Below are 19,368 nucleotides of genomic sequence, written 5' to 3' on the forward strand. Positions count from 1 at the left end.
ATTCACAAATATAAACAAGCATTAGGTTTGGTCCTCCTAACTTTTTCGTTCTGCAGCAGAGGAACAACGCACTGTCCCAGAGAACATGACCTTACGCATACGTCACTTCGGACATTCAGAACAGAACATAAGGTTACGGTATAATGTATGCGTGTGTGTGTATATATATATATATATATATATATATATATATATATATATATATATGCTGCACTACTACATACTGGCATCCAAGTTACACAAATTTAGCTTTACTTGTCAATTTTTGAAGCAATATAGATCCAGAATAAAAACATGACGACAACTTAGATCCAACACCAAAACACAGGGGTCTGCGCATATATATATATATATATATATATATATATACATTCACGCTTCTGCAGCACTCAGGAAAAAACAACAGTAGGGCAGGTCTCCTGGTCATATATATATATATATATATATATATATATGTATGTATATATGTATGTATATATATATCAGCCTGCTGAATCAAGCAATGGAGACATGTTTCAAAGGGGTTAATGCCGGCACACGTGTTAGTTGAGGGTAAGCAGTTCTAGGTAAAAATAAAAGCAGTTGCTTCAATAGTCTGACAGTGAGGGTTTCAGATGCTTAAACTGAGGCCTACTGGACACATTATTCCCCTGAGGGAAAGCGGGATTCTAGTAATGAGCTTTTAAAAGAGCATGTTCCCGCAAAGGTACTGAAGCATTACAGCACTGTTCTGTGATAAAGCAACTCATGGGATCGGATAATGGCCTAACCTCCATGCTCTTGTTGCATCTTTCAGGCATGGTGGTTACCATTTCCGGGCTAGTAAAGAATTAAAAGAAAACATTAAAAGAAAAAAAGAACAATAAAAATCACACTGGTATTAAAGGAAAAGCTGACTGAAAAGTAAACTAATATTTGGTTATTTAATTTGCATAAATGAAGGCTTACTAATATCACCATAATGCAAATAGGGGAGTCACATTTTGATCTTGTCTCAAGAAGAACATAATTTCAAATGTCTATTATAACATACTGGACAGCAGTGGTTCCCAATCTTCTTTGAGTCACACTGCCCTAGAGAATTAGAATTTTTTTCATGTCACCCTTAGGCCAAAAGTTTCTTATTGAGAAATTCATTAAAAGAAATTATTAAATAGTACATTGTGTTTATATGTCATCCTTAGGGTCGGTTATGGGGTGAGGGACAGGATTTGCTTCTGTTTGTCCCCATATTTTATGATTGGAAGCCACAAGCACTGGTTTTACCTATTACATGCACCATAAAAATTTTGAGTTGGTCCTGGACCACCACCCCAGGGCACCCTTGCAAGTGCCCCTGCACCCAGTGTAGGAACCACTGCTGTAGAGCATTACAGCAGGCTACCAGTATTATATGATAACATACTGTCAGGGCCGTAACTACGTGTGTGCCAGCGGTGCCTGGCACACAGCGCAGTCGCCCTGAAGGCGCAACTGCCCACATCCCCATTGTGACTACAATGGGGATGCTCTCAACGCCGCTGGCACCCGTAAGCCGCCAGTGTGATGGGAAAGTTGTGTCTGGTTACCATGATGGGAAACACAGCGGCGCTCGCAGCCTGTGCGTTCCAACTGACTTTCTGGCTGTGCACTCCAAGCCTCACACTGCGCGTCCACTGTGTGACTGGTACATGTGCTGTGTGACTGAGACACGTGGGACTCTGCCTGCCGTAATGTGTAAAAAGGGGACTCTACGTGGTGTAATGTGTAAATGGGGCTCTATCTGGTGTAGTGGCACTACTGTGCGGCATAATTTGAATAATGGAGACTACTGCGCAGTGTAATATGAATTTGTATTATTTTGTGGCTACACCCCTTCCTCATGAAGCCACGCCTCTATATTTTTGGTGCATTGGGCCTATTTTAAATTGAGGGGGGGGGGGCGCTGATGCAAGAAAGCACACAGCGCTAAAATGTCTAGTTACGGCACTGCATACTATAGCGTATTACAGCAGCCTACCAATGCTCTACAAGAGCGGTTCTAGGCATGGGCAAACCAGGTCGGGTGCCCGGGGCGCTGCAGCCTGAGGGCACGGCCGCAGTCACCTCGCAGGCACCCACACCCCTGGCTGCAGCAGGCGCCCACGGCGCCTGCTGCAGCCAGCACCTTCCACTCAGCGGCAGCCGCCAGAGTTCACTCTTGAGCTCCGGCTTCCGGCTCAGGCAGTGTACGGCTGTCCCATAGATCCAAGGAGTGGGCGCCAGATGGAGGGCAGCAGCGGTCCGGAAGCACCAGCTGGGCTGGTGAGTATTGTGTTTTTTTGTTTTGTTTTTGTGTGTGTAAGCGGCGCTACTAGGGTGCATCACTACAGAGGGCATCTCCACTGGGGGCATCTCTACCGGGGGTTTCACTACAGGGCGCATAACTACATAGGGTATATCTACACAGGGCATATCTACACGGGGGCATAACGACACTGGGACATTACTACTGGGGGCACTAATAATGAGGGCATTGCATAGGGGGCACTTACTAAGTGCAATGTGTATAAGGGTCTACCTGGTGCAATGTATATAATGGGCTACCTGGTGCAATGTGTATAAGGGGTTACCTGTCACAGTGTGTGTAAGGGGCTACCTGTTGCACTGTGTATAAGGGTCTACCTGGTGCTATGTGTATAAGGGTCTACCTGGTGCAAGGGGCTACCAGGTGTAACATGTATAAGGGGCTCTGTTCTACTGTGGTGTAATGTGTGTAAGGGACTCTAACATGATATAAAGGGTACCACTGTGTAGTGTAATGTGACTGACGGACACGACTGTGTGGTGTAATGTGACTGACGGACACTACTGTATGGTGTAATGTGAACTGGTACTATTCTGTGGCCATGCCCCTTTCCTATGAAGTCACGCCTCTATTTTTTTAAGTCGGGCAAATTATTATGCAGGCTACCAATGCTACTTCATCCTTAACATCTACATGTATAGAATGCAGGCAGGCCCGGCAACCGGGGGGGGGGGGGGGGGGGGGTCAAAGGGGACACCTATACTGGGCCCGTAAGCCAGAGGGGCTCCGAGGATCATGGACTTAAAAATGGGGCAGCAGCACCTGTTGATAGTTTTTATACAGCCCGCCAATTAAAGCACCCTGGGAAAGTGTCCCCCACCCCTACTTCCATCACCTGCATTAGTCTACAGAACCTGCTACATATGTTCTGAGGATAGCCTTATAGACAGAAATGCAGCTATAGACCTTATGGAAACTGTCTTTATACAGTGTAACCACTTCAGAGGCCAAGGACAAGCACAAGGGTTTATATATACAAGTCTATTTATTTATATTTCTGAGGAACAAACCAGCGTGCAGCAGATGGCTTCCTACTAAATATTTAAAACCTGTTTTATGCATATACCTCTGTGTGTTGAGACACTTCCCTCAGAGTGCTTTATATTGCTAATTAATTTAATTACACCCACGCTGATCGTGTGTTCCCATATTTTGCATTATAATCTCTAATATGAGATATGGCCTCCCACACCAACTCTATTCTTGAGATTGTTCTCTCTTCCTGGCTTCACACATGCGCATGTAATAATTAACTCTGTCACTGACAACAGGATCTACGAGCTCCAGGGTTAGTGAACGTTCTGTTTCAGGATGTTTATTCATTGTTTGTCATAAGTTTTTCACATGTGCAACATTTCTGCATTTGGTCACAATTTAAATAAGTTCTTGGGATACAAACAACATCCCTAGTCAATATCCAAAGGAATCGTAACTGTTTTTAGGCTAGAATCTGTATTATGGATGCCCTCCATTCTAACACAGCCACTGCTTCCTAAAAGTATATGTATAGATATTATATATATATATATATATAGAACATGGAAGCAGCCCGGCACTCCGTTGTCCCCGGCGGGATATTGCTCCGGTGCCCTCCTAGGGGTATGGCAACCCCAATATGTACAACAAGGAAGAAGCGGCGGCACTCAGAGACTTTCACTTTCAGAGGTACTAAAGCAAAAGGTGCATTTATTGGTCAACGTTTCGGGGGACAGACCCCCTTCTTCAGGACACTGCAAACTAGTGATTGTGCATAAAAAACAACTTAAATACCTTACCTTTACCGCGAACCTGCGTCCGCCTCCACGTCCCAGCCGTCCGGTGTACGGAGCCCGCGCTTCCGGCAGCGTGTGGCATGCAGTATCCGGAAGTCGCGTCATCCCGCGCCTCGGACCTCCCAGTGACGTGGCTGCTGACAGAGGAAAAACGGTAACCATGGAGATGCGACGCAGCGTCGCAGCGCTGCGCTGCCTCGCATAACATTTGTGACATGTAATGCTGAATAAAAACCTACCAAAGCTACTGTAAATGAATATATATAAAAATGCATAAAAATGCATAAAAAGCAAGTGTGGAGCCGTATAATGAATGACAAATAGGTGAAAAATAGAAAAAACAGATAAAACATGTATATTAAAATAAACAAACAATGCTAGTGTATAAGTGAAACTGCACGAAATTATCCAAAATATTGACTACTGATAACCCAGCAGGGTCCAAATTGGACCATATTGGGTCCTGTCACAACAAGACTGGTCGGACCAGAGCTCAATAAATAAAAATAAAAATACATATACAGCGAAATAGAAATAATCACAACATCACTGAGCATCAGACATTAAATGTGTAACAGGTATATTACCCATCTCGTCCCTAGAGCCAAACTATCTGTATATGCATTTAAGATTACACATGCCTGAACAGGATTATTGGGACCAGGACGTTAACAGGGTGCATACTTACATATGCCAACCCTGATTAAAGGAAACACTGTAGATTCAACTGTTCATTAAGGCCCCTGGGGTGGATGGTATCTAATTTAAAGATCCATCGGGCCTCTAATTGTAATAGTTGGGCCGCTCTGTCCCCTCCTCGAACCGAGGCAGGGACCTGGTCCACTATCTTGTACCTAACCGTAGCCAGGCTATGCCGCATCTGGACAAAATGGCGTGCGACTGGTTGGTCGCTTTTGCCAGTATTGAGAGCAGCCCTGATGGCCGACCTGTGTAGGGCCATACGTTCCTTAAATAGGCATTGTGTCTTACCGACGTAGTATAGAGTGCAGGGGCAGACCAACACGTACACTACATATGTAGAACTACAGGTCAGCGGCCATCGGATACTTATTTTTCTCCCTGTGTGGGGGTGCTGGATGAAGTCTCCCGTAAGCATGTAGCTACAGGTCGTGCAGCCCAAGCATTTGAAGCAGCCGGGCTTCCGGCTCAAAAAATGCTTGGCTGCCGTGGCTGTTTTAAATCCCGAAATGTCATTTTTGACCACGAGGTCCTTGATATTGGCACTGCGAGTATAGCATGGCATGATTCTAGAGTGTTTCAAAGATGGTAAGCCTGGATCAGAGCTAATGATGGGCCACATCTGTTTGACCCTCTTATTAGTCCTGGTACTGTTAGTGTTAAATTCATTAACCCAAGTTGTTCTGTCAGTGTTAGCCTTGGGGTTTTGCCCTTTCAAAGCATCACACCTACTCAGAGCCATGACCTTTTTACGTGCCTGTTTTAAAATGTCATTGGGATAACCCCTCTGACGGAATTTCTCAGACATCAGATCTAACTGTTGTTCAAAGTCCCCGGGTTCGCTGGTGATTCTGCGAACCCTGAGGAACTGAGAAAACGGCAAGCCTCTGACCAACGATCTAGGGTGAAAACTGTCGTAACGTAACAGGGAATTTCGGTCGGTGGGTTTGCTATATAATGATGTGTGGATCAGGCCATCCTTCACAGTGATTTTGATATCCAGAAAGCAAATTTCTGAAACATGTGAAGTAAGTGTGAATTTAACCGGACTGGTTGATACATTGTGTTCCTCTATTAAGGTGTAAAATACCTGGGGGTCATGTGTCCAGAACAAAATTAAATCATCTATATATCGAAAGTATAAAGAAATATGGTCAGCAATGGACGTCTGTTCAAAGAACAGTCCCCGCTCTATTTCCCACATGTAGGCATTAGCCAGTGACGGAGCCACTGCCGACCCCATTGCACATCCTTTCTTCTGTATGAAGAACCGGCCATTAAACAAAAAATAATTATGTGTAAGTGTAAACTCTAATAACGTGATGAAAAAATCTGTGTCAGGCCCGGTGTACAATGGATTGTTGATAATAAGGTGTCTTACTGCCGTGAGGCCAGCTTGGTGCGGAATGCACGTATATAAGCTGGTAACGTCTAACGTGTGTAGTGTAGTGTCTGGATCAACCGGCCCGAATTCAACCAACTTCCTCAAAAGCATGTTGGAGTCCTTCAGATGGGTGAAGGTGGCCTGGATGCAGGGCTGTAAATATGCATCCAGGAAAATGGCCAGCGCTTCACACAATGAACCCCTGGCGGAAATGATGGGCCGGCCAGGGGGGTGTTGGGCGTTTTTGTGTAGTTTGGGGATGGCGTAGAATATAGGGGTGACTGGGAACCTGCAACATAACTTGTTAAATATTTCTTGAGAAATAAGCCCTTCAGACAAAGCTGAATTTAGCAAGACATCTAGCTCAGATTTAAACTCTAAGGTGGGGTCAACTGGCAATTCGCTATATGTCTCACTGTCAGCCAATAGGCGGTCACATTCTGCAATATAGAAATCTATGTCCAAAACGACAATCCCCCCACCCTTATCGGCTCCCCTAATGACTATATCCTGACGCCCCTGGAGAGACTTAAGAGCCAACTGTTCTTCTCGTGTGAGATTTTTGTTAGTCCAGGGGGCAGGTATGTTCTGGAAACCGTCCATCATCCGGGTAAAGGTCTTGATGGAAAAATTCACACTTACTTCACATGTTTCAGAAATTTGCTTTCTGGATATCAAAATCACTGTGAAGGATGGCCTGATCCACACATCATTATATAGCAAACCCACCGACCGAAATTCCCTGTTACGTTACGACAGTTTTCACCCTAGATCGTTGGTCAGAGGCTTGCCGTTTTCTCAGTTCCTCAGGGTTCGCAGAATCACCAGCGAACCCGGGGACTTTGAACAACAGTTAGATCTGATGTCTGAGAAATTCCGTCAGAGGGGTTATCCCAATGACATTTTAAAACAGGCACGTAAAAAGGTCATGGCTCTGAGTAGGTGTGATGCTTTGAAAGGGCAAAACCCCAAGGCTAACACTGACAGAACAACTTGGGTTAATGAATTTAACACTAACAGTACCAGGACTAATAAGAGGGTCAAACAGATGTGGCCCATCATTAGCTCTGATCCAGGCTTACCATCTTTGAAACACTCTAGAATCATGCCATGCTATACTCGCAGTGCCAATATCAAGGACCTCGTGGTCAAAAATGACATTTCGGGATTTAAAACAGCCACGGCAGCCAAGCATTTTTTGAGCCGGAAGCCCGGCTGCTTCAAATGCTTGGGCTGCACGACCTGTAGCTACATGCTTACGGGAGACTTCATCCAGCACCCCCACACAGGGAGAAAAATAAGTATCCGATGGCCGCTGACCTGTAGTTCTACATATGTAGTGTACGTGTTGGTCTGCCCCTGCACTCTATACTACGTCGGTAAGACACAATGCCTATTTAAGGAACGTATGGCCCTACACAGGTCGGCCATCAGGGCTGCTCTCAATACTGGCAAAAGCGACCAACCAGTCGCACGCCATTTTGTCCAGATGCGGCATAGCCTGGCTACGGTTAGGTACAAGATAGTGGACCAGGTCCCTGCCTCGGTTCGAGGAGGGGACAGAGCGGCCCAACTATTACAATTAGAGGCCCGATGGATCTTTAAATTAGATACCATCCACCCCAGGGGCCTTAATGAACAGTTGAATCTACAGTGTTTCCTTTAATCAGGGTTGGCATATGTAAGTATGCACCCTGTTAACGTCCTGGTCCCAATAATCCTGTTCAGGCATGTGTAATCTTAAATGCATATACAGATAGTTTGGCTCTAGGGACGAGATGGGTAATATACCTGTTACACATTTAATGTCTGATGCTCAGTGATGTTGTGATTATTTCTATTTCGCTGTATATGTATTTTTATTTTTATTTATTGAGCTCTGGTCCGACCAGTCTTGTTGTGACAGGACCCAATATGGTCCAATTTGGACCCTGCTGGGTTATCAGTAGTCAATATTTTGGATAATTTCGTGCAGTTTCACTTATACACTAGCATTGTTTGTTTATTTTAATATACATGTTTTATCTGTTTTTTCTATTTTTCACCTATTTGTCATTCATTATACGGCTCCACACTTGCTTTTTATGCATTTTTATGCATTTTTATATATATTCATTTACAGTAGCTTTGGTAGGTTTTTATTCAGCATTACATGTCACAAATGTTATGCGAGGCAGCGCAGCGCTGCGACGCTGCGTCGCATCTCCATGGTTACCGTTTTTCCTCTGTCAGCAGCCACGTCACTGGGAGGTCCGAGGCGCGGGATGACGCGACTTCCGGATACTGCATGCCACACGCTGCCGGAAGCGCGGGCTCCGTACACCGGACGGCTGGGACGTGGAGGCGGACGCAGGTTCGCGGTAAAGGTAAGGTATTTAAGTTGTTTTTTATGCACAATCACTAGTTTGCAGTGTCCTGAAGAAGGGGGTCTGTCCCCCGAAACGTTGACCAATAAATGCACCTTTTGCTTTAGTACCTCTGAAAGTGAAAGTCTCTGAGTGCCGCCGCTTCTTCCTTGTTGTATATATATATATATATATATATATATAGACAGCCATTAATAATACTCATGCAGCTAAAAAAAAAAAAAAAAATTTTTTTATAGCGGAGGGGGGTTTCTGGGTGCTCAGAACCCCCCCCCCCCCCCCCCCCCCCGGTGCGCCACTGTGTATATATATATATATATAATATACAATTTGTATATTAGTTGATAGAACAAATAGGTTGGGGAGGGGGGTGGTAATGGGAGCATATGTTAAATGATTTTGGAGACATGTGTTGGACCCCAGTCCATATAGTTAACACCTCTGAGCTAGTGATAACAGCACGCATTTAGCAATAGCTGAGGCTGTCTGAGTAATAGTGAGCGCACAGTTTTTATTTTCCTTACTGCAGAGCTTGGGGTTCACTTGGTGGCTAAAATCCTTTGCAATATTTTTCCCCAGTAATTATTGATACCATTTAGTTATATTCCATAATGCTGTGTGGTCGAGGAGTCCTCTACTATTGTATGATAATGATTATCCTTTATGGGGGTAATTCTGAGTTGATCGCAGCAGCAAGTTTGTTAGCAATTGGGGAAAACCATGGCCCTCATTCCGAGTTGATCGGTCGCAAGGCGAATTTAGCAGAGTTACACACGCTAAGCCGCCGCCTACTGGGAGTGAATCTTAGCTTCTTAAAATTGCGACCGATGTATTCGCAATAATGCGATTACTAACTACTTAGCAGTTTCAGAGTAGCTCCAGACTTACTCTGCCTGTGCGATCATTTCAGTGCTTGTCGTTCCTGGTTGACGTCACAAACACACCCAGCGTTCGCCCAGGCACTCCCACCGTTTCTCCGGCCACTCCTGCGTTTTTTCCGGAAACGGTAGCGTTTTCAGCCACACGCCCCTGAAACGCCGTGTTTCCGCCCAGTAACACCCATTTCCTGTCAATCACATTACGTTCGCCGGAGCGAAGAAAAAGCCGTGAGTAAAAATACTTTCTTCATAGTAAATTTACTTGGCGCAGTCGCAGTGCGAACATTGCGCATGCGTACTAAGCGGCTTTTCACTGCGATGCGATGAAAAATACCGAGCGAACAACTCGGAATGAGGGCCCATGTGCACTGCAGGTGTGGTAGATATAACATTTGCAGAGAGAGTTAGATTTGGGTGGGTTATTTTGTTTCTGTGCAGGGTAAATACTGGCTGCTTTATTTTTACACTGCAATTTAGATTTCAGTTTGAACACACCCCACCCAAATCTAACTCTCTCTACGCGATATATCTGTCCCCCCTGCAGTGCACAGGGATTTGCCCAACTGCTAACAAATTTGCTGCTGCGATCAACTCAGAATTAGGCCCAATGTTCCTTGTAAATATATAGTAATTGTAATTGGCTGTTTGATAACTATAGGGTTAATCTAGCCTCATCATGTGATCATACAGTCATGAGACTTTGCAGCCTACATAACGAACACTAGGCAGTGCAAGACCTAAGGACTTCTAGGTGATGCCCCCTCCCCAGAAGCAGCACCCCCGAACCACAACTAGACATTGGAGAATATGCAAACTCGGCACAGTTAAGGCTTTCACTATAGGACACAACATTTTATATGATGGGGGGCGCTAACATTACCACCCACCCTCATATGACTGAAAAATGCCATACAACAATAACAACAAATTTTGGGGGGCTCAAGTACCCAAAGCACTGGCTCCTATGACCCTGGCTTGTTTTACTCAGTCATAAGACCCCAGTGCTTTAAGGCAGCAATGCTAACCACCGCATCACCATATAGTTTACCAGAATGGTCATGTATGATTACATTACATTTGTCTGATTTATCGCCTGCTCTGTCCTACAGTGATGACCATATATCTCTAAAATCTAGATAAGCCCTCATAGAGGTGATATTGATGGCTTTTAAAATGTATAATGCAATATATGAGATACTTAGACGGTGGGCTGTCCTGACCTGCGGCAAAAATATAATATACAGTTTATAATGCTGCAGCATTGCATTAAATATAAAGTATGGTAATTCCTGTCTATATGGGTTTACAATCTAACACCATAGGAGAGACAAGGCATAAAGGTAGTCATTCCGAGTTGATCGCTAGATGCATTTGTTCGCAGCGATCAAGCTAAAAAACGGCAGTTCTGCGCATGTGGCACAATGCACACGCGTGACGTACGAGTACAATGACCGATGTAGTTTTACACAGGGTCTAGTGATGCATTTCAGTCGCACTGGTTGCTGCAGAGTGATTGACATGAAGAGGGCGTTTCTGGTGGCAACTGACCGTTTTCAGGGAGTGTTCGGAAAAACGCAGGCGTGCCAGGGAAAACACAGGCATGGCTGGGCGAACGCAGGGCGTGTTTGTGACGTCAAATCCGGAACAGAATGGTCTGAAGTGATCACAAGCGCTGAGTAGGTTTTGAGCTACTCTGAAACTGCACAAAATAAATTTGTAGCCGCTCTGCGATAGAACCGTTCGCACTTCTGCTAAGCTAAAATAAACTCCCAGTGGGAGGCGGCATAGCGTTTGCACGGCTGCTAAAAACTGCTAGCGAGCGATCAACTAGGAATGACCACCAAAGTCGGATGAACTCATTCAGATAGCTCATCATTTCCCCCATTCCCATCATTTTGACAAATTTTATTCATCCTTGGAAAAAAAATATTATACTGTAATGTATATATATAGAGATAGATAGATAGATATCTGCAAAATAAGTATAACATAATCATATGACAGTGGCCTGTGTATCTATGTATACCACGGGCTGTGTATCTAGATCACAACACACAATTACGTGTTCTTTGTTTCTCAAACACCTCATTACACCATAAAACGAGTCGGGTGCAATAACCGAGTCACGTCAGTAGGAATGATTACAGCGACATGTATCTCAGCAGCAAGGACAGACCATTGTTTACTAACCTGCAAAGCACTTTTTTATTTGTGAGCACTGGGGAGTGAGCCCCTGGTGCTCCAAGTAATCAGAATGTCACAGAGCACCCAGTAGGGACTGCACCTGTAATCAAAATGCCATCAATCCCTTTTCAGTGTCAACGTTCATTCTGTGCAAGGCACAAAGTACAGGACAAATAAGTCCCCAAAGCTGCTACTATGGAGTGCATTGCTTCAAAGGAACTTCACAGAGAATGAACCGAAGGGCCACATTATGGGGCAGAGAACTAGTTAACAGCTTTGCACAGTGTCAGCGGGTGAATTAACATACTGCCCCCCCCCCCCTCCCTTTTTTTTTAAATGATGTTTTCAGCCAATTAAGTTCCTTTTTCTCCATGCAGTTGGAGGCATTCTGTTCCCAGCCACCCTGGAATGGTGATGAGCTGGTTTCTCCTCAGACCTCATTCATTATCTCCATTACCGCCAGGAGAATAGGTGGCAGTGGCATTGTTGGAAGCAGTCTGTGGGTTAGAGGTAGCATTTATCACACAGGCTGTTCACAGCCCCTGACAGTCCACCACTGATGGGATAAGGCCTACCCCAGGCAAATTACCCACAGCTTCCCAATATACCTCAGTCTTTTTCCCCGGGTGGAGAACTATTAGCGGTTTTGATAACAGTGAGGAGGTCATTAGCAGCATGGGCAGGCGGAGAGGAGGAGCAGAGAGGGGGGCAGACAAGGGAGAAATGCCTGGGTGTAATTACGTGGATTCAATAGGGAGGCTGCTGAGATAGCCAAAAATTTGTCAGCACCCAGCAATCAGGAAAATGTATTTTTTTATTTTATCCTTAACCCATATTATCTCGGCATTATCATCTTTCCTTGTTAACATTTGCAGAATATTAAAAGCATGTGGTATACATACAAACAGAATTAACCCTGCCTTGTGACTGTGTGCCAGTACCTGCAGGACCAGACACAGAGTGACGGCTGCCAGTTCTTCTAGGCAAGGGCCCTTCTGTATCATTAATCACAATTACATACTATTACACTCAGCTCTGCATCACAAATTGCATCCTAGTGTCTCTTTCCTTTCTCCAAGCCCCAAAATCTATGCATTTGGCACACAAACAATAAGCTGTTGGTTTAGTTTCTATCCGGCTATGCTCGGGAAGGAGGGGTAGGGGGGAGTCGTGTAACCCATTGCATCGCTGCTTTCCAAGCCCATCCTTGCTAATTCCTTCATAGAAGCGGAAAAAGTTTGCTTGGTGCTGAATGGATGATATTTATTGTTCGACTTGGGCTAATGTATTGGCAATGGAGCATTCCAGCCTGTGCAAACAGTGCAGTTCAAATAGGAGGGATGGGACTCCTATGCCCTTTCACAGAACCGTGTCATAGGAGCAGTAAGGAGACTGGCTGCCCCACTTTCTGAACTCTGATTTATTGCTTGTCTTTGTACTGCCTGTGTTTCTTTCCACATAGGGCAATGAGCAAGCACAAATGTGCAGAGTAAGCAAAAGTACAATCATTTTTCATACAACTAAACATTACTTTAGACTAGTCCTCCACACAATCTGCTGAGAACGTGAACTTTAACATTTCTTTTGGGGTGGGGGGACGACGACAAAACTATGAAACAAAATAGTTCAAATATAGTTACGTTATTATTTTCTGCCACCAGGTCAACAGTGGCGCTTGTTTTGCGTAATTACAACTTGTTGCAGGTGTCTCGGGTAGTGTTTCTAGCTGGGAAAAATAGATTTGATAAATAATATATATGTATTATTATTATTATTATTATTATTATTATTATTATTTTTGCTTTTATTCTAGTGTATTTATGAGGTTTTCTGGTTCTTGTGTTACAGCATCCATACCCCTCAGAGGAACAAAAGAAACAGTTAGCACAAGACACAGGACTGACTATACTGCAAGTAAATAACTGGTGAGTATGACCCTCCATGCATAGCGCACGTGTGGCTAATTATGTTGATAATGTAACTTCCTATATCCATCACTAGCCATAGGTACGTTCCTGTGTAATAAGAACACCATAGGTACATTCCTGTGTAATAAGAACACCATAGGTATGTTCCTGTGTAATAAGAACGCCATAGGTACGTTCTTGTGCAATAAGAAGACCATAGATATGTTCCTGTGTAATAAGAACACCATAGGTACGTTCCTGTGTAATAAGAACACCATAGGTACGTTCCTGTGTAATAAGAACACCAAAGGTACGTTCCTGTGTAATAAGAACACCATAGGTACTTTCCTGTGTAATAAGAACACCATAGGTACGTTCTTGTGCAATAAGAAGACCATAGATATGTTCCTGTGTAATAAGAACACCATAGGTACGTTCCTGTGTAATAAGAGCACCATAGGTACGTTCCTGTGTAATAAGAGCACCATAGGTACGTTCCTGTGTAATAAGAGCACCATAGGTACGTTCCTGTGTAATAAGAGCACCATAGGTACGTTCCTGTGTAATAAGAACACCATAGGTACGTTCCTGTGTAATAAGAACACCATAGGTGCGTTCCTGTCTAATAAGAGCACCATAGGTACGTTCCTGTGTAATAAGAACGCCTAGCATTTAGAACTAATGTGTAAACACAAAATTGTGCTCCTGTAAAGCATGTTCACATTGGCCTATATTAGCATTGCCTGAGTTAATCCCTGCGTTTCTTTAGTTGATAGGTCATTTATATTAGTTTCAAGCGGCAACACTATACCTTATGTAGATGTCTCATTATCATTTTTCCAATCATCCCTCTGCAGTTTTCCACCAAACACCATTCTTATTAACCCTTATCCCCCTGTAAAACCCTTTCTATAGAATATCCATTAACAGCCCCTTACTTTCAGAGTATTCTTACTTACAGTAAATACCTCATTACACATAATTCAGTCTCGTTTTTAACACTGGTAAATTCCTAAGGGAAAGATTTCAAGTTTTAAAAGCAAATGTTCAAATAATTAGCAAAAGGCAAAAACCTGAAACCTTGCCCAAAAAACAGACATGCCGCACCTGCGTTTTTGCCACCACTTCCCCATTACCTCTCCCAAACGGTACCTGACTATCAATCGGTTTACAAATAAATACCCACTGTGACCGCCCATCCCAAGACCATTGCGGAACACGCCACTTAGACACATGCACAGTCGGCTCAACTGCAAAAACATTGGTTTGTGTCCATCTCTGAACCAAGCCCAGAAACCATTACAATAATACACTTGTTTCTTCAGATTTGTGTGCAGATTAGGGGAATTAATTGTATTATTCTGCTGAATAATATATACATTTTTCTTACACAGATACTTTAGTGCTTTGTAAACCATATTTGAATCTCATAAACATTGTTTGGTTTAAGAAAGAAAGAATGGTCATGTAGTAATGTAGCCCTATGCAGTTGTATTGTATGTAACATTAGATGTCACTGAAGAAGCATTTCTATTGATTACAACAACACTGATTAAGCTATGTTTTGTGTTCAGTAAGACCAAACTCAGTGGTTTGATGATACACTGAGGTGGTTTATGCAGCAGCTTCCTGTGTGACACAGGACACTGAGAATCAGACGCAGAGCTTAGGAATAGCCATCAGTGTGCTCACCATCAATGGTTGCCATCGAGGGTGAAGCTGTGAGTGGCCATCGATTGTGACCAGCTATGACATGGGAGACCATCGTTGGTTTCATACAGTGATGGTCATCCCTGTTCTGTAAGTGACTGGCCCACGGGCCAATCACAGCCTGGGGGTGGGGCTTCATGGATGTCGGAGATAGTGCTATGCTCCATATCCCAGCATACTGTAAAAAGAAAAATATTTGTTTATGCTGTGCCATCAATGGAGGGAATCCAGCTGATTCCCTCCCATTGATGGCAGACGTATTTGACATCGGCCATAAACAATCGATGATTATAAATTATCAATGGCCAATGGCCATCCCTAGCAGAGGGAGTGGGTACGTTTACCAATTATATTAACCTCATAAAACATTTTAGATAAAAATATTTTAAAGTAATTGTAATGCTAACGAGTCTCTGCCATTATAATTTCCCCGTCTCCTATATCTCACTTACCGGTCTCATTACTTATCAATTGATTTATTTTCCATATTCCTATTTTAGAACAGGAAAAGCAAATTATCACGGTCCCAGCCAGTCACATGACCGGCTCACCTGTCACCCAAAAACCCTTTAATCACCAGGAATGTAGATTCTACTTTACCAGCGGTGAAAGAGATTTCATTGCAATGGGCTCTGTGGGAGCAGCGCTGTGGGTAGAGGGGCTTATTGCCCCAGTAATCCCTGACCCCTTCCCCCATAGATTCTCCACTGGTGAGGCTGGTGAGGTGCACAGTACAGGAGAGCAGATACAATTCTTCTAGTGCTCCAGTGATGCTTCCAGAGGTTCTGTTTTTAATGAGGGAAGGAAACATAATGCTGCAGTCTGTGACATTTGATTAAAAGCTACTTGGTGTTGCCTTTTAACAAGCTGATTTATACCGTCTACAGCAGGGGCTCTTAGCTTCCATATATCAGAGAACCTGTGTTCACAATCATCTGAAAGAGCTTCATACTCCCACTTAGCCTTGACCAGCAATTTATGTATTAGAAAACATGCTACAAATATACTACTGCAAGCGAGATGGCTTTAGTAGCTGAAAGGGCAGGAAATCAGTGTGAGCGCTGATAGTATTTCTTGCTGTTACTTCTCTTGCCCAATCATGTACTGTCATTTAGAGATTGTATGTAAAATGTCCTGTATTTTAGCTCTGTAGGACTATTGTCAAATCTAAAATGTATTGTGTACATTTAATAAATGGGAATATTCTATAACAGTGGTTCCCAAACTCAGTCCTCAAGGCACATTAACAATCCAGATTTTAAGGATATCCGTGGCTGAGCACAGATGGGTAAATCAAATTGAGGTACTAATTAAGTCACCTGTGCCCAAGCTTGATTATCCTTAAAACCTGGACCGCGAGTGTGCCTTGAAGACCGAGTTTGGGAACCTCTGCTCTAGAATCAAATGCACTTTTGCTGCAATCCCCCCACCAGTTGTACACATGGTGTAGGTTATCCACTAGTTCTTTGAATTTGGGTTTCGGTCTAACCGCCTTGTCCTGAGCCTAGACTACAAGGACTACTGAGCCTAGTCTACAAGGACTACTGAGCCTAGTCTACAAGGACTACTGAGCCTAGTCTACAAGGACTACTGAGCCTAGTCTACAAGGACTATAAATTATTTCTGTTGTACAGAAGGTCATATTTCTTGATTATAACCTGGAACCAGCCAATTAGCAGAACATCTAATGCAAATTGTTACATTTCGGTTTTATCTCCATTCCCTGTGACTGGGTTCCAACAAGCCTACGTAGTCAAACTCCTACTAGCTATATGCTACAATACAGCTATTAGAGGTCTTCACAAGAGCACATGGTCTCTGAAGTTCCTGAGCAGGTTGATGTGATTTGTGTTTTGTAGTTTTTTTTTTGTCTGGCCCCATCTTGACAACACACGACCTGCTTTGATATCTCACAGCCAGCCTTAGAACGATACCTTTCTGCGCGGATTAGCCCCTGACTGTAGGGCTAGATGAGAGAGACACACAGGGAGGAGGGGGGGGAGGTAAAAAGCAGAGAAGCAGCAGGATTTTCAGACAACGATCAGAGCCGCAAAGAAATGATATTGGATTTACTTATCAAAATACAGGCCCCGGTTTTTTATCACAGGCTTAATTTTGTTCCCGACATTCCGGGGTGATGTTCAGATTAATTGAAACGACAGTTTTCTTTCAGAATTCGGGGATAGTATTTGCACGGATTTCAGTACTAATACAAACTTAATTACATGGGACTCTATTTTATCATTCTAATTCCATGTAGCCGGCTCTATTTACAAATGAGAAGCCTTCGCCTTTTATTCACAGCTTCCCTTAATATATTTATCAAAGCAGGTTGATTTACAAAGTGCTCTATCTGTGCCGTGCAGGCAGGCAGACACCAACAAAGCCGTTAGCTTTATCAGCCTGAGCTCCTGATGAGCCACCCGCGGGTCAATTGATTTTCCTGGTTCTCTGATTCATTTTTCACCCCCCCCTTCATTTTTTTACGGATCACAATGAGAGACACGCACAGAGAATTAGCTGGTTTGTCTGACTTATCAGTTGGCCAATTTTTTTTCTCTGTCTTTTTTTTTTTTTTTTTTAAAGCTACTTAAGTTGGCCACAGGAACTGCTGTTATCAGAGTTTAATGCACCCTATAGTGTGGATAGCATTTCAATTAAACCAGTAACCACAGCTTAGATGCAGCCGTTCCCATGCTGAGTGCAGTACAGAGAGTGATGCGCCTAGCTAGAGAGGCAGAAAATTGAGTTGCCTTGCTTCTGTCAACGTGATTAATGTAGAAATAAACTGCTAACCTAGAGAACCTAGAGACTGATACACAGCGTTGTACAGCACAAGGCAAAGCCAAGCTTCTCAGCCAAGGGGTCTTGGTTATGTTCTATCATGGTCTTTGTATCTTTAGCCTTTTTTTTTTTTCGTCCGTTTTTTTTTTTTTTTTTTAATTGTGATAAGGTAGATGATCAATTTCCACTGTAGCTAGAGGAAAAGAGCTTATGGGACTGTGATATCATGTCCTGGTGTTCCTTTACTAAAGCATTTCTTGTCAGACAGAATGTAGTTTTATTACATGACGCTCATATCAAACACAGGGGTTCTCAATATATAAAAGAAAGTATACGGTGCTTTGCTGTATTAAAAGTCTAGCAATATTAGTAATGCCTCAGTAATGAGTAAATGCAATGCAGGGCCATCTTAACTTATGGGCAGACTGGGCAACTGCCCAGGGTCCCAGGGTTCTAGGGGCCTTTGAGCTGGACAGGCTGAGCCTGAGGGCATGTGCCTCTTGGGAGGCAGGTAGAGAATTCTGCCTGGACCCTCTGATTGTGAATTACACACAATCATAGTGCAGCATTCTCTACCTGCCTCCCAGCCTGCAGCCAGACAGGGAATGGCTGTCAGCATGCTGATTGGTGAATGGCTGGAGCTATCCATCAATCAGAGTGCAGCAATTTCTATCTGCCTCTCAGTCTGCAGCCAGACAGTGAATGACTGTCAGCATGGTGATTGGTGGATGGCTGTAGCTGAAGATATGGCTGGCACCACAGTAGGGGTAAATTATGATTATTATTTTTTTTATTCCCATGAATGGGTATGTAGGGGCCCCAGTCCTTTGCTATGCCCACGGCCTACAATGCTGTTAAGACAGCCCTGATGCAATGTACTGATAGTAGAATACTCATACAGAAAATTTAGCTTTGAATGCCTCTTCCTCCTTTTTGGCTGGTGGAACCCGTCTATTTGCCTTGTTGGCAAAACACTTAGTGATTTTGATGGCTAGTTTGCCACATTTAGGCTAACATAGCCACAAATCTACCAAAATGCCCTGTCATCCCAATCTTTATCCAATCCTTACACCAGGGATGGGGAACCTTTGGCTCTCCAGCTGTTCTGCTATTTGGCCATTCTAAAACTGTTGCAGGGCATGCTGGGATGTTTAGTTCCACAACAGCTAGAGGGCCGAAGGTTCCCCAGCCCTGCCTTACACCCTTATAAATATATACATATATGATACAGCGTTAAAAATCTAATTTAATCCTCAATATGACCTTATAGACAACTTGTGGATAAAAGAAAATACACCTTTAATATTAGATATATATATATAAAAAAAAAAAAAATTGGTAGACATGGACACAACTAT

The 19,368-nt window shown here is 43.5% G+C and overlaps 1 protein-coding gene across 6 annotated transcripts in view; it reads left to right on the top strand.

Annotated features, from left to right (window-relative positions):
• MEIS2 (Meis homeobox 2) overlaps positions 1 to 19,368 on the top strand; it is a 191,243-nt gene that overhangs the window by 116,291 nt on the left and 55,584 nt on the right. For all 6 annotated transcript variants that reach the window (XM_063948048.1, XM_063948050.1, XM_063948049.1 and 3 more), the window contains exon 9: positions 13,458 to 13,534. In XM_063948048.1, the coding sequence (XP_063804118.1) occupies positions 13,458 to 13,534 (77 nt within the window). The remainder of the gene's footprint in view (positions 1 to 13,457; positions 13,535 to 19,368) is intronic.

This window comes from Pseudophryne corroboree, chromosome 12 (assembly GCF_028390025.1).
Source record: "Pseudophryne corroboree isolate aPseCor3 chromosome 12, aPseCor3.hap2, whole genome shotgun sequence".
Lineage (NCBI taxonomy): Eukaryota > Metazoa > Chordata > Amphibia > Anura > Myobatrachidae > Pseudophryne > Pseudophryne corroboree.